The sequence below is a fragment of the Callithrix jacchus genome, chromosome 18 (genome assembly GCF_049354715.1).
Source record: "Callithrix jacchus isolate 240 chromosome 18, calJac240_pri, whole genome shotgun sequence".
Lineage (NCBI taxonomy): Eukaryota > Metazoa > Chordata > Mammalia > Primates > Cebidae > Callithrix > Callithrix jacchus.
This window is the reverse complement of record NC_133519.1, coordinates 8,800,095-8,814,102: the sequence shown is the minus strand read 5'-3', so window position 1 is coordinate 8,814,102 and position 14,008 is coordinate 8,800,095. Positions and strand designations below refer to the sequence as shown.

Below are 14,008 nucleotides of genomic sequence, written 5' to 3'. Positions count from 1 at the left end.
ACATCATGAAACATGCCTCATTTCAAAAACATTTATTTTTTTGAGACCAAGTCTCGCTCTTGTCCCCCAGGCTGGAGTGCAATGGTGTGATCTCGGCTCACTGCAACCTCTGCCTCCTGGGTTCAAGCGATTCTACTGCCTCAGCCTCCCAAGCAGCAGGGATTACAGGTGCCTGCCACCATGCCCAGCTAATTTTTGTATTTTTAGTAGAGACAGGGTTTTACCATCTTGGCCGGGCTGGTCTCAAACTCCTGACCTCAGGTAATCCACCTGCCTCGGCCTCCCAAAATGCTGGGATTACAGGCGTGAGCCACGGAGACTGGCCTTGAAAAACATTTATAAAGGGTTAAATAAATTACACAAACTGAGGAGAAATGCTGTTTTCACCAACCATGGCGAGGATCAGCATGAAAATGACCGATTCCACTGGTCACATAATTGACAGAGCAATCAGTAAACCCAGGCACATCGTGGGGATAGGATGCTACTGTAATAGGTCTCCTGTTATTATAAATAAAAAACTTACGGCACCTTACTCACCCAAGCCTGCCATGGCAGCAAAGAAGGGTTTTATACAGAAGTGAATTACTGTCTAAGGTCTCCGGGATTCCTGAGTTTGACACGGAGGTCGGGAAGACGACATGTGTGTCTCAGGACTAATGTCCCATGATTAACCTGGTTGATTGTATATTAACAGAAACAGGTTAACCTGGTTGATTGAAACAGGTTAAAACACAACACAAGGCGTCCCTGGGTGGGATCGAACCACCAACCTTTCGGTTAACAGCCGAACGCGCTAACCAATTGCGCCACAGAGACCGTGACTACTGCTTCTACAGGATGCTGAAGGCACCGCACACTCACCAAACTGCTCCCAGCCCTGCTGTCCTCAGGATAACTGAGGAGGCCTTGGAAAACCGGAGAGATTCGAGACCGGTGAGTCGCTCTGGTCACGCTGAACACCCGCGCGTTGGGAGATTCTGGAGCGAGGACAGTCGAATGGCCTTCGCCCACCCTGGCCCTGGTCTGCTTCAGAAGTCCCCGGAAACGCCCCCATCCGAAACCTGCCCGAGCCGCCTGGTGGCCCAAGGGAAGCTGAACGCCTGGCGGGCTCCCCGGATGGCTCTTCCCATTTTTTGCGCCGCCTTCTGGGATCCTGCGCCCCGATCGCCGGCTCCACCAGGGTAGGAATGTGGTGAGGGTGGCTGGTGGGTCTTCTCGCGAGGAGCAGGGTCTGGCACTCACCAGGGCCCACGACTAGGACTTCTCGAACGAATCCGTCGTCGCCTTTTGCTTTTAGTCCTCTGAAGAACCCTGAAAATAGAAATCACGAACTCTTTTCCCATGAGGAAGTTTCGTTCTGTTTGTTGACAGAGTCTCACTCGGTGGCCCAGGCTGGAGTGCAGTGGTGCAAACTCGGCTCACTGCAGCCTCCACCAGCCTCCACCTCCCGGGGCCAAGCGATCTTCTTGCCTCAGCCCCCAGATAGCTGGGACAACAGGAGCGCCACCACGCCCGGCTAATTTTTGTATTTTTTGTATTGACAGGATTTCGCCACGTCTCCCAGCCTGGTCGCGAAGGGGAAGTAAGTTCTTTGTAAAAAGCGTTGATTCCGATCGATTTCTCCCCATCCTGAGAAGAGGGCAAGGGGCGAGGCCCTCTAGGGGCCAGAGGCAAGCTGAGGGGCTCAGCTGCGCTGATTTTGGGTGCGTGCCCGGGGCAGGAGGCTGGGAGCTGGGCAGGAGGTGGGTCCAACAGGGAATTGCCAGGAGGAGGGTCGGTAGTCTGTAGAGTCGGGACCGGGGAAACAAAACTTCGCCGTAGCTTTGTGCAGCGCTGAGGACTGCACCGGGAAAAGACTAGAAGTGTTGTTTTGTTTTGTTTTGTTTTTATTGTTTGTAATCGTAGCAGAGTGGGGAAAAATGGAGAGACACCAAGAATAAACGAAATCTATGTGGACCCTTTGATCTCCAAAACGGAAGCGGCCCTGCGTTATGTTTGAAGAGCCCGGCGCTTCAGCTCCTGTGCTCGCCCTGCTGCATCGTGGTTGCTACTCTGTGCTGTGGCCGCAACAGACTCGGCTCGAATCGGAGTCACTGCAGTGTCGCTTCTGGGGTGCAGGGCTCTTCTTTCCCGTTAGCCTCCAACCTCAGCCTGGGCTGCGCGGTTTAGCTGTGACTAGAGAGGTTACAACTTTCCTGCGGCTTCAGAGCTCTCTGTACTGGCAGTAATAGAAGGAACCCGTAACCTGCACGCGGGGGTCGCGTCATCTTGAAAGGCTAGACTTTTGCCCCCTCTCTGAGCAAGTGCAATACCCAAAAGCTGAGGGGCTCCCTCTCAGTCAGCCTCATTGGAGTCTTTTTCTGATGACATGATGTGGCCATGCCTGTTTCTTTAGCTCAGATGTTTCAAACATCCTTAGGGTCTCTTCAGGCCAAATCAGAAATGAACAAGAGAAGTTAAGAGTTCACACTCCAGCCGGGTGTTTTAAGTGAAACCTAAAGAATATAATAAAATCTAAACTCAATGACATTCCCCAACCCCGATTTTTAATTTTGTTTTTACTTCTTTATTTGCTCTCAGTAAATGACTGAGGTGTAATCCACACAGACCAAAGTGTGCTAATCCTAACTTCAAGGGCCAGTGCATTTTGACAAAGAAACTGTCACCCAGATAAGTTACCGGACATTTTCACCAGCCCAAAAAGTCATTAGAGCCTCTTCCCAGTCAATCCTCAGCCCATCCCCACTTAGGCAGTCACCCTTCTGATTTCTATCTCTGTGATTTGCTTTTGCTTCTCCTTGAAATCATGTAAAGGAGTGTACTGACTTTGCCCGTTTGGTTTTTTTTTTTTTTTAATGCAACAGTGGTTATGAGATGCTTTTATTATATGGCATAAATCTCAGGTTTTTGCTGTTATTGATGAATGTATTCTAACCTGTGAATATACCACGGTTAATGGACACTTGGGCTGTTTCTAGTCTTGGCGATTGTGAACAAGGTGTTTACAAATATTCCACTATGGGCCTCTTTATGGACCTGTGCCTTCATTTCTGTTGCGTGTACGCCTAGTAATGGAATGGCTGGGTCAGGAAGTAGGTGTAGTTTTCACTGTATTGGAAACTATCAGGCAGTATTTTAGATTGGTTACACTATTGTAGTCTCTTTTTCTTTCTCTTTTTGAGACAGTCTCACTCTGTTGGCCAGGCTGGAGTATAATGGCTTGATCTCAGCTCACTGCAACCTCTGCCTCCTGGGTTCAAGCCATTCTCCTACCTCAGCCTCCCAAATAGCTGGAATTAAGGCCTTCTTCCTCAGCAATACTCAGGGTCTCAGTGCTCGGATTTCTCTGTGCCAAGCAGCGGGAAATGGAACACGAGCCAAAAGCACTAAGGATCCAGGTCTGTAACAGGGGCCTGTCAAGTGCAGGATTCTGTTGGCTCCAGTGATGTTTCTCAGATGGGCTGATTTTTATGGACATAGCCTCTGAAAGAAATCAGTCAGGGAAAAATTCAGAGACACTTACCTGCATGTTAATTCTTCATTAATACAGAAGGGAGAACTGGCATTAGATTGTTTTCAGCAAATAAAAGTAAAATGAAAATTTAGAAAGAAAAGAGGAATGGGGAGCAGAAAAAATGTCTTGGACCATTGTGATTTTGCTCCTTTGGATAAGTGAGTTGGCAGAAGCCTATCAAAGAGGTCACTGTGACCTGTCTTCTCTGGACCCATGTGACTTGGTCACCACAGGAAACAATTATAAGCTGGGCACAGTGACTCACAACTGTAAGTCTTACTGACACTTTGGGAGGCTGAGGCAGGTGGATTGCTTGAGGTCAGTTGGAGAGCAGCCCAGGCAACATAATGAAACCCCATCTCTACAAAAAGATACAAAAGTTAGCCAGCCAGCATTGGTGTATGCTGGTAGTCCCAGCTACTCAGGAGGCTGAAGCGGGAGGATCACCCAAGCCCGGGGAGGTTGAGACTGCAGTGAGCCATGATCATGCTCCACTGTGACCGTGCCACTGCATGGCTGCCTTGGCAACAGTGTGAGACATTGTCTCAAAAATCAAATGAAATGTCCTAGAAGTTTACCTGTCCATCCTGTGCCACAGAATATCTGTGTATAAAGTCCTCCATATCCTTCTGTTGTATTGTCCCCTTAGTTAAGCTGTGAAGCTACCTAGCCCCTTATTAGAATATCATGGGCACATGGCCGAGTGCGGTGGCTCACGCCTGAAATCCCGGCACTTTGGGAGGCCAAGGCAGATGGATCTGTGTAGCCCAGGAGTTAGAGACCAACATGGGCAACAAAGCAAGACCCTACCTCTACAAAAAAAAAAAAAAAAATCTGAATGTGCTCGTGCATGCCAGTAGATCCAGCTACTGTGGAGGCTGAGGTGTGAGGATCACTGGAGCCCAGGGGGTGGAGGCTGCCATGAGCTGAGACCACGCCACTGCACCCCACACTGGGTGACACAGTGACACCTACTCTAAGAAAAGATGGGGAGGGAGAAGAAAGTTTGTTGTGTCAGCAAGTAAATGAAGAAAGCGACAGTATTAGAGATGAGAAATAAATTGGAATATCATTTGGTACTTCTCCCACAGAAGATGAATCTGCTAACTTTGCTGAAGTTACAGGCGTTATACAAGGCCCGATGCAGTGGCTCGTGTCAGTAAATCCTGGCACTTTGTGAGGCCTCAGAGCTGCTTGAGCCCAGTAGAATCGCACAGACCAAAGTGTGCTCATCTTAGCTTCGATTAAGGTTAGGAGAGCAGCCTGTGCAACATGGTGAAATCCCTTCTCTACAAAACATACAAAAACCAGCAGGGTATGATGGTTCATGCCTGTAGTCCCGGATACTGGGAAGGCTGAAAGGTGGGAGGATCACTTCAGCCTGGGAAGTTGAGGCTGCAGTGAGATGTAATCGGGCCACTGCGCTCCAGCCTGAGAGACAGAATGAGACCCTGTCACAAAAACTAAAAATTAAAATTAAAAAGCCTGTAACATGGCAGTGGCACATCCAGTTCTCTACATTACAGGAATATCAGTGGCCAAAGAGACGTGTGCAAGAACGATCACTGTAGGATTCTTTGAAATCCTAAAACCATGAAGCCAACCTCATTTCCAACACATTTTGAAAAGGGTTAAATAAATCATGCAAAAACTGAGGGGGAAATGCTGTTTTCAAAAGCGATGGAGAGGATTATGATGATGATGAATGATTCCACTGGTCACATTACGTAAATCCAGGCACATCCTGGGGATAGGACACCTCTCTAAGCTTCCTGTTAAAAAAAAAAAAAAAAATGGAGGCTGGTATAGAACCCATCCAAGCCTATGAGGGGCAGTATGAGGATTTTATCACACCAGAGGGACTCATTTGGTCTCTGTTTCTTGTACACAGGCACAAGACAACCTGACATTTTAGGAGATGCTCTGTCAGAATTGGCTCTGTGAGGGACCCTGTTAACTGTGACTAGAATACTGAGAAGAGGAAACCCTCCCTGAAATGGGCATATCCCTGGCTGGCCTGGAACCACCAACCTTTCGGAGTTAGGACTATGGGAAGAAACGGGAGATTCTCTAGTGATTGATAATATATGAACGCTTTAAAAGTTAGAGGAGGCGTCCCCGGGTGGGCTCGAACCACCAACCTTTCAGTTAACAGCCAAATGCGCTGACCGATTGCGCCAGAGACAGGTGCTGGTTGTGCCACTGAGTGCTGTAGGTAGGGCGACTCACCAAACGTCCCGCATCCCGTCCAGACTAAGGGCTGCCCCGACATGACTGATAGCGAGACCCGGAGAGATCAGAGCAGCGAGTCCACTGGTTCCTTAGGACGCCCATTGGGAGATTCTGGAGTCAGAGGACATCGGAATGGCCTTTACGGGCCCTGCCCCACCGCCGCTTCAGAAGCCCCCGGAAATGCCCGGGTCCGTGACCCAGGCGGAGGCACCTGGGGGTCGAAGGGAAGCTGAGCGCCCGCCTGCTGCCGGGATGGCTCTTCCCGTTCTTTGCGCCGCCTTCACCCAGTGAGGGAGCCTCTGCCCACCCTGCCCAGTCGCTTTCGGGGCGCTGCGGAGCTTCCGATGCCGTCTTCGGATCCTGTGTCCCGCACGGGAGCTCAACCAGGGCTGGGACGTGGTGAGGGTAGCTCGCGGGTCCCCTCGCGGGGAGCAGGGTCCCGCACTCAGCCGGGCGCACGACTAGGACTTGTCGAATGAATGCATCGTCGCCTTTAGCTTTTAGTCCTTTAAAGAGTCTTGAGAATGGAAATCACGAGAGATTTTTCCATGGAAATTCCGTTTGCAAAGCGTTTATTCAGGTTGATTTCTCGGCGCTCCGCGGCGTGAGCAAAGGGCAGGGCCTCCAGGGCTCCTTATGCGCTGTGGAGCCGGGGGCGCAGCTGCGCTGCGGTCCGGTCGGGGGACGGGACAAGCGGGGAAAGGGAAAAGCGGGGAAAGAAGCCGGGCGGGGGGGGCGGTGGACCAGACATCCAGACCTCCTAAAAGGCTCGTGCAGAGGCGCTGGCGGTGAGATTTAATTTTTTTATTGCAGCGGAACGGGAATGAATTGAGGGGAAAACGGAGATAGAACCTGGAAGAGCCCAGATGCGAGAACCTGTAGCTCCCAAGCATAAGATCTTCCAGAAGAGCTAGCCCGAAAACTAGGCGTCTGGGAACCCTGAAATCCATGCAGGAGTAGCATCTCGTGACCCTCTGCGTTCCTTTAGGCAAAAGGACTTCCACTGTTTGTTTGTTCGATTGCTTGTGTTTGTTAAATAAATAAAGCGCTTTCCACTCTGAAATTGCGTTGGTTCTATTACTTTAGGGTTACAAACAATGCTGCGCTCATCATTCTTGTTCACTTCTCACTGGCCACCGGGGTGTTTCTCTAGGGTGGAGGCCTGGAGAGCAGTTGTTCCAGCATAGTGATCACGTGGCTTTTATATCAGTCCATTTTCTTTCCTTTTCTGACTTATTAGCTATAATTCTTTCTTTCGATATGTCAGTGATGGCTTTAGGGTTTCTAGACTACAACTTAATCAGTCTGCCATCAAGCGACATTGTACCTCCCCTTCTGGCCTTTATGCTAGTGTTGTCACATAAATTGATTTTACACATGTTATAAACCCCCACATGGAAGTACCCACATAGCGATTTTCAGTCGTCTATATTTCTTCGTGGAGGTCCAGATTTCTGTCTGTCATCTTTATCTGAGGCCTAGAGGACTCCTTTAACATTTCTTGCAGTGTGGGTCAGTGAATGCTTTCATATATTTGTATGTCTTTATTTGTGTTTGTATTTTTTTCATTTAAGAGCAGAAGTTTAACAGGTGAAAGAAAGAGAAAAGCTCCCTCGTGCAGAGGAAGGGTCCCAAATGGGTTTCCCTATTTGTATTTTTTTTTTTTAGATGGAGTTTTGCTCCATCGTCCAGGCTGAAGTGCAGTGGTGTGATATCAGCTGGCTGCAGCCTCCATCTCCTGGGACCAAGTGATTCTCCTGAGTAGCTGGGTTAGAGGTGCATGCCACCACACCTGGGTAATTTTTGTATTTTTAGTAGAGGCAAGGCTTTGCCATGTTGGCCAGCTGGTCTCTGACTCCCTGACCTCAACTGATCCCCCTGCTTCCCAAAGTGCTGGGATTACAGGCCTGAGTCACCGTGCCTGGCCTCGTTTTTTGTATGTGTTTCAATGTCCTTACTTCAGTCACGATGTTGAGTTTTCACTGTTGCATCGAATTCCAGAATAACTTTTTCCTCTTTCACCACTTTAGGATGTTGCCACTTGGACATCTTGTCACCGATATGCCATCTTCTCTGTTTTTGTAAAACTGGCATGAAGGAGGCTTCCTAAACTTGTTATGTAATTTGTGGAATATGTATTTAAATTTAAAATGTTTTTCTTGATTATACTTTAAGTTCTGGGATACACGTGCAGAACGTGCAGGTTTATTACATGTACCTATACATGTGCTATGGTGGTTTGCTGCACCCATCAACCCGTCATCTACATTAGGTGTTTCTCCTAAAGCTATCTCTCCCCTTGCCCCCCAGCCACCAACAGGCCTTCGTGTGTGATGTTCCCCTCCCTGTGTTTACAGGTTCTCATTTTTCAACTCGCACTTATGAGTGAGAACATGCAGTGTTTGGTTTTCTGTTCCTGTGTTAATTTGCTGGGAATGATGGTTTCCACCTTCATCCATTCCCCACAAAGGACATGAACTCATCCTTTTTTACGGCTGCATGATATTCCATGGTGTATATGTGCCATGTTTTCTTTATCCGTTCTATCATTGATGGGCATTTGGGTTGGTTCCAAGTCTTTGCTATTGAAGAGTTCTGCAATAAACATATGTGTGCATGTGTCTTTATAGTAGAATGATGTATAATCCTTTGGGCACATACCCCGTAATGGGATTGCTGGGTCAAATGGTATTTCTGGTTCTAGATCTTTGAGAAATTACCACACTGTCTTCCACAATTGTTGAACCAAATTTAAAATATTAAAATGGGCTGGGTGAGGTGGCTCACATTTGTAATCTGGACACTTTGGGAGGGGGCGAAGGGAGGATTGATTGAGGCCCAGAGTTGGAGACCAGCCAGGACGAGATAGCAAGACACTGTCTCTCCAAATATATAACTATATCTATCTCTCTCTATATATATATACATATCTGTATGTGTGTGTATATATATGTCTACACACACACACATAGATACATCCATCATGAAAGTCCTACATTCATCTTAAATTCCACCAAAAGTGCACTTAACATAAAATGTGCCCACCCTGAGGGTCAAAGCTACCTGCTGATGTGTGGTTTGCGTTTGTGAGACATTCTCAATGGCGTTTGCTTTCCCTAGCACAGTGCTTTTCATGTTTTCCTCACACCTGAATGTCTCAATGTAAAATCTGTCAGAATCCATTTCTTTTGTGGTTTTTCTTTGAGAACACTCCAAGGTTTTGTTTTATTTTATTTATTGATTTTATACCTTTAAAAAGCACAGAGACAAACACTGGCAACTGGCATAGATTACTATATTAGTCTGAGTTCTCCAGAGAAAGAAACGAGCAGGACATGCACACACACACACACACACACACACACACAGAGAGAGAGAGAAAGAGAGAGAGATTTACACCAGCTCACATGATCAGGGAGCAGAGGAGTCCGGGTCTGCACTGAGTAAGCTGTGGACCCAGGAGAGTTGAATATAGTTCACCACCAAGTCCAAGGCCCACGGCAGAAGGCTGATGTCCCGGCTCAAAGACAGTGAAACACAAAGACATCTTTCTTAGCCTTTCATTCCATTGAAGCCTTCGGTGGGTTGGATGAGGCCCACGCACACTGGGGAAGGCAATCTGCTTTACTCAGTTTACCGATTCAAATGTCAGTCGCACCCAGAAACACCCTCAGAGACACAATGAGAAATAGTGTCTAACCAAATATCTGGGCACCCCCTGGCCCCGTCAAATTATCCCAGAATTAACCTTCACAGACAGTCTCAGTAAAAGTGATGGATAAACACAGCATCAATTCCTGCCAAGAAAGACATTTTGGTCTTTTCTGTATTGTTGCTTTTTCACGCATCACCCGGTAATGACAAGATTTCCGGGAAGAAAAGTCGATCCCAATTGACAAACATGTTCCAGAAACTGGATTAGTAAACACGAATAGCTTCCAGGTAGACGAGGCCAAGGCAAGGAAATCACACTGAACACAGGCTGTTTTGGGAGGGAGGGGATTCTAAATAACAAGGAAAATCAACACTAAATGTACATAGGAGAAGACTAAACATGGGATATTGGGAAGACTAAACATGGGATATTTACGAAACTATCATACAGATACGCATATTGCATATATATACATTTTATTTAAAATACATGCCAAATATACATAATGTATATCATAAATGACATAAAAACATATATTTATGTATAAAAATCTATTGAAAGAAAAAACACGTAGCTATGTGGAAGAGGTTGAATTAACTTTATAATCACTAGCATTATAATCTGGTCCAGTGAAATTGGAAAAAATTGTAGAAAAATAAGACGAATGAGAGAGAGAAGGTGTGGTAGGGAACAAATGCCCTACTAGACAGCAGGGAGAAGTCGCCAGGTAAAGGGGAATGAAACAAAAGGCATTCTCGCTGTCCTATTGCCTGGAGCCTGGTCAGTGCTCCAGATTCCTGGGAAAGCCAGCAGGTGAGAGTGTCAGGGCCAGCAGGGGTGAGTCCTGATGGGGGTGTGGGAATCCATGGGGAAGCAAGAGAGATACAAGTGGGAAGAAATCAGTTTCAATACTCAAGTTATCAAGGCAGGTGTCAGGGACTGCGCATCCCCCGACACTCACTGAGCGCCTTCCCTGTGTCCTCTCCACGGACCAGATGCTGCTCCTTATCTCACATGACCTCCCTCCTGAGGACAGGGCTCCTCTCATTCCTCAGCTGAGGGCATCGCCTGACAGGTGAGCACCAGACAGCCCCAGGGGCTCCAGGAGGAGTCATGGAGTGGGAAGGAGAGTAAGGATGAACACCACCCGGGGTTTTAAGGAAATCCGAGTGGAAGTGGATCCCTGTGAGAAGGAAACCGAGGACATGGCCGTGGACATGCATGGAGATGATGGACTAAATGGAGTTTCATGAAAGAGACAGATTTCTACACTTTCCATGAGAAGGTTGCCCTTTATTGTTTCAAAATGAGGGGGGAAAACATAGCAAGAAGCTGGGCATGTCAGGAGACTGACTTGTGGGCCCAGCATTTGCACTTTTACTGAATATGCCTAATAGGTTGTTACTGAAAGTGCTTGATAGGGGAAAATTAACTTAAAAAGGGATGTTGATGGAGATGAAGAAAACTGGTGAAAGACTTTCTAAGAAAACACAGGAACAGGGGTCCCTAGAAAGTAGAGATCCTAACTGTTGCTCTTTTTCACCTGAAACAATGCATGTGACGTCACTTCCTAAGTGCTAATTTACCAGAAAGAGAACAGAATTAGGTAACATCTATTCAGATACTTATTGAGCAATTGTTATTGAATTAGCCCTTTGGAAAGTATAATAATGTTATCAACAAAGATTGAACGTGGATATGATTTTTCAGGTTTCTCAGATGATGGAACTGAGATGAAAATACCAGCACCGCAAATGACTTGGCCAAGGTGAATAACGAGTGCGGGTTAAACCCAGGACTGGAGAGCAGATCTGATCTGAAACTACAGCGCTTGCTCACCTCACTGGGCTGGAGCATCTGGATTTCTACTTGACCCTGAGGAAGCATGAAGAGACCCCACTGCCTCCTCCCCTCACAGCACCATGACCACCAACACCCGGATTGGAGCTTCCTGGCCCCCCTTCCTTCCCTACCTTGGAAAGGCCATTGGTTCCCAGGATCAGCAGAAAATATTTGCAAAATACAGATCTGATACAGTGCTTGTGTCCAGAATAAACAAAGAACTCTTCAAACTCAATAATAAGAAAGTGAACAACCCAATTTAAAAGTGGGCAAAAGATCTGAACACCTCACCCAAAAGATACACAGACAGCAAATAGGTATATGAAAGAGCAACTCAAAGTCATTTGTCATCAGAACATTGCTTGTGAAAACAATGAGGTAACAGATCACACCTATTAGAGTGGCTAAAATCTAAAAAGTGACAATCTCAAAAGCTGTCACACAAACAGAGCGACAGGAACTCTGATTGTTGGTAGAAATGCAAGATAGTACAATCACTTTGGAAAATAGTTTGGGAGGTTTTTTTTAAAGCTAAACATAGTCTTGCTATATAATCTCGCAATGGCAGTCTGATTAGCCAAATGAGAGGAAAACTTACATTCACTCAAAAACCTGCACACAAATATTTACAGCAGTTTTACTTATTCTCAGCAAAAACTAGAAGTAACCAAGATGTGCTTCTCCACAAGCGAATGGACAAACACAATTGTGCTGTATCCATACACTGGAAGGCTAGTCAGTGATGAAAAGAAATGAGCTATCGAGCAATGAAAAGACATAAAGGAATGTTCAATTGATAACGCTTGAAAGAAGCCAGTCTGAAAACCTACATACCCTATGATTCCAACGGTAGGACATTCTGAGAAAGTCAAAAAGATACAGTAAATGATCAGTGGTTGCCAAGGGTGAAGGAGGAAAGGAGGGATGGATTCGTGAAGCACAGGGAGTTTTCAGCAGTGAAACTATGACATATGAGACTGCATTGGGGATTCATGACACCGTGCAATTTAAAAACCCACAGAATTGTTAAAAAAGAAAAAAAGATCAAAGATGGAACCCTTAATGTAAACTATAAACTTTAGTTAAGTATAATGATCAATATTGGTTTATCCAGTGTAACAAATGTGCCACACTATTGCAAGACACTAATGGGGGAAATTGTGTATTGAAGGACAGGGAGGCACATGGGAACTCTCTACAGTCTCTGCTCAATTCATCTGTAAGCCTAGAACTGTTCTATAAAGTAACATCTATAAAGCTTTCTAAATTAGAATGTGAAGGCTCCCAATCCAGTCTTTGGCGGCATCCTGATATTGTGTGGTTAATACTGGGCCTTGAGATGCACAACCTGGAGTCAGAGCAGTTGAAGATTTCAATGTCTGTCCCTGGTGTGCCCCTGGAATCCAGAGGGCAGATCAGCTAGGTCATAGTGGCATCAGCACTGCAGACAGTGCAGGTTCTGGTAAGGACAGGGAGAAACCAGCTTGGAAGGCAGAACTTGGCAAATACTTGGAACCACAGATCAAAGGAGGAGACAGGGAGGAGCCGCAGCCTACAGAATAAGCTCCCTGACTGAAAGATAAAGGTAGCCTCAGAGATTTCAGCAAATTCTGAGAGAGAATTAGAAGTCACAAAAAGAACTTAGGTTTCAGAGCAAAGTGGTCTATTTAAAAAGAAAGGGAAGCTGGGAGCAGTGGCTCACACCTGTAATCCCAGCACTTTGGGAGGCCAAGGTGGGCAAATCGCCTGAGGTCAGGAGTTCAAGACCAGCCAGGCCAATATGTTGAAAACCTGTCTCTACTTAAAAATACAAAAATTAGCTGGGCATGGTGGCGCTGTCCTGTAGTCCCACCTACTTGGGAGGCTGAGGCAGAAGAATTTCTGGAACCAGGGAGGTGGAGGTTGTAGTGAGCTGAGATCATGCTACTGCACTCCAGCCTGGTGTCAGAGAGAGACTCCATTTTAAAAAGAAAGAAAGAAAGGGAAGGAAAAAAGGGAGAGAGGGAGAAAGGAAGGAAGGGAGGGAACTTAGGTAAAGACTAGAATATCTGGGAATGGGCTTAAATCATTAATCCTTTCCGTTCATGGCCACATGCTAACTAATTATAGCACAGAGAAATTATACTGTAACATCAAATGCAGTTAGAATGGGGTGAGAAGCTGCTCCCCAACATCTCCTTTCTCCTCTAAGGACACATTCAGAATTCACTGGGAACAGAGATACTGAATCTGGCCTTTGGGTAAGTTTGGACATCCACATGAAGGAGCCGGGGCACCGGACACCAGCACACCAGGCCAAGGCCTTCCCCGCTGCCCCTTGCCTGCTTCGGAAGCCACCCCATCGTGGGTGTGGGCCTCAGTCCCAGGTCTCATGTTGTCCATTTGCTTTCTCACTGCTTTCTCACTGGGCCTCTCTCCTTGCACTGGCTCCTACTTCCCCAGGACCCAATGAGTAGCCACCTGGGAAGGACGCAAACTGGCAGTGTCCCTTTCTCTCCGACACCTCTCGACGCCTGCAGAGGTGGGCTTCAGACCCACTCCATGAGTCATGACTTGAGACTTGCTCACAGTGATATCCCTATCCCAGAGCAGGGCCTGGCACTTCATAGCCACACCACGACAGCTCAGTGAGAGGAGGCATCTCCCACACGGCCCTGGAGGACAAGAATTCCACTGTGGCCCGGAACTTCCTAGTCCCAAAAGATCCCAGATTGTGAGATGTGAAAGGCTCTAGAAGGTGGCCATTCTTTCAAACCATTATA

At 46.9% G+C, this 14,008-nt stretch overlaps 1 protein-coding gene and 1 non-coding gene across 4 annotated transcripts; one reads left to right on the top strand and one right to left on the bottom strand.

Moving 5' to 3' along the window:
- Positions 1–745: 745 nt before the first annotated feature.
- Positions 746–819, bottom strand: TRNAN-GUU (transfer RNA asparagine (anticodon GUU)). Its single transcript has one exon. It is a non-coding gene; the product is annotated as a tRNA-Asn (tRNA).
- A 7-nt stretch (positions 820–826) lies between these two features.
- LOC144580147 (uncharacterized) lies at positions 827–6,937 on the top strand. 3 transcript variants are annotated; one of them, XM_078355278.1, is made up of 3 exons: positions 827–1,184; positions 1,548–1,585; positions 6,563–6,937. In XM_078355278.1, exons 1-3 carry the CDS (start codon positions 841–843, stop codon positions 6,574–6,576), a joined length of 396 nt encoding a protein of 131 aa, XP_078211404.1. In that variant the 5' UTR covers positions 827–840; the 3' UTR covers positions 6,577–6,937. The 3 variants fall into 3 exon arrangements, with proteins under 3 accessions (XP_078211404.1, XP_078211403.1, XP_078211401.1); XM_078355277.1 differs by lacking the exon at positions 6,563–6,937 and adding an exon at positions 1,912–2,965; XM_078355275.1 differs by lacking the exon at positions 6,563–6,937 and adding an exon at positions 1,909–2,965.
- Positions 6,938–14,008: the final 7,071 nt, after the last annotated feature.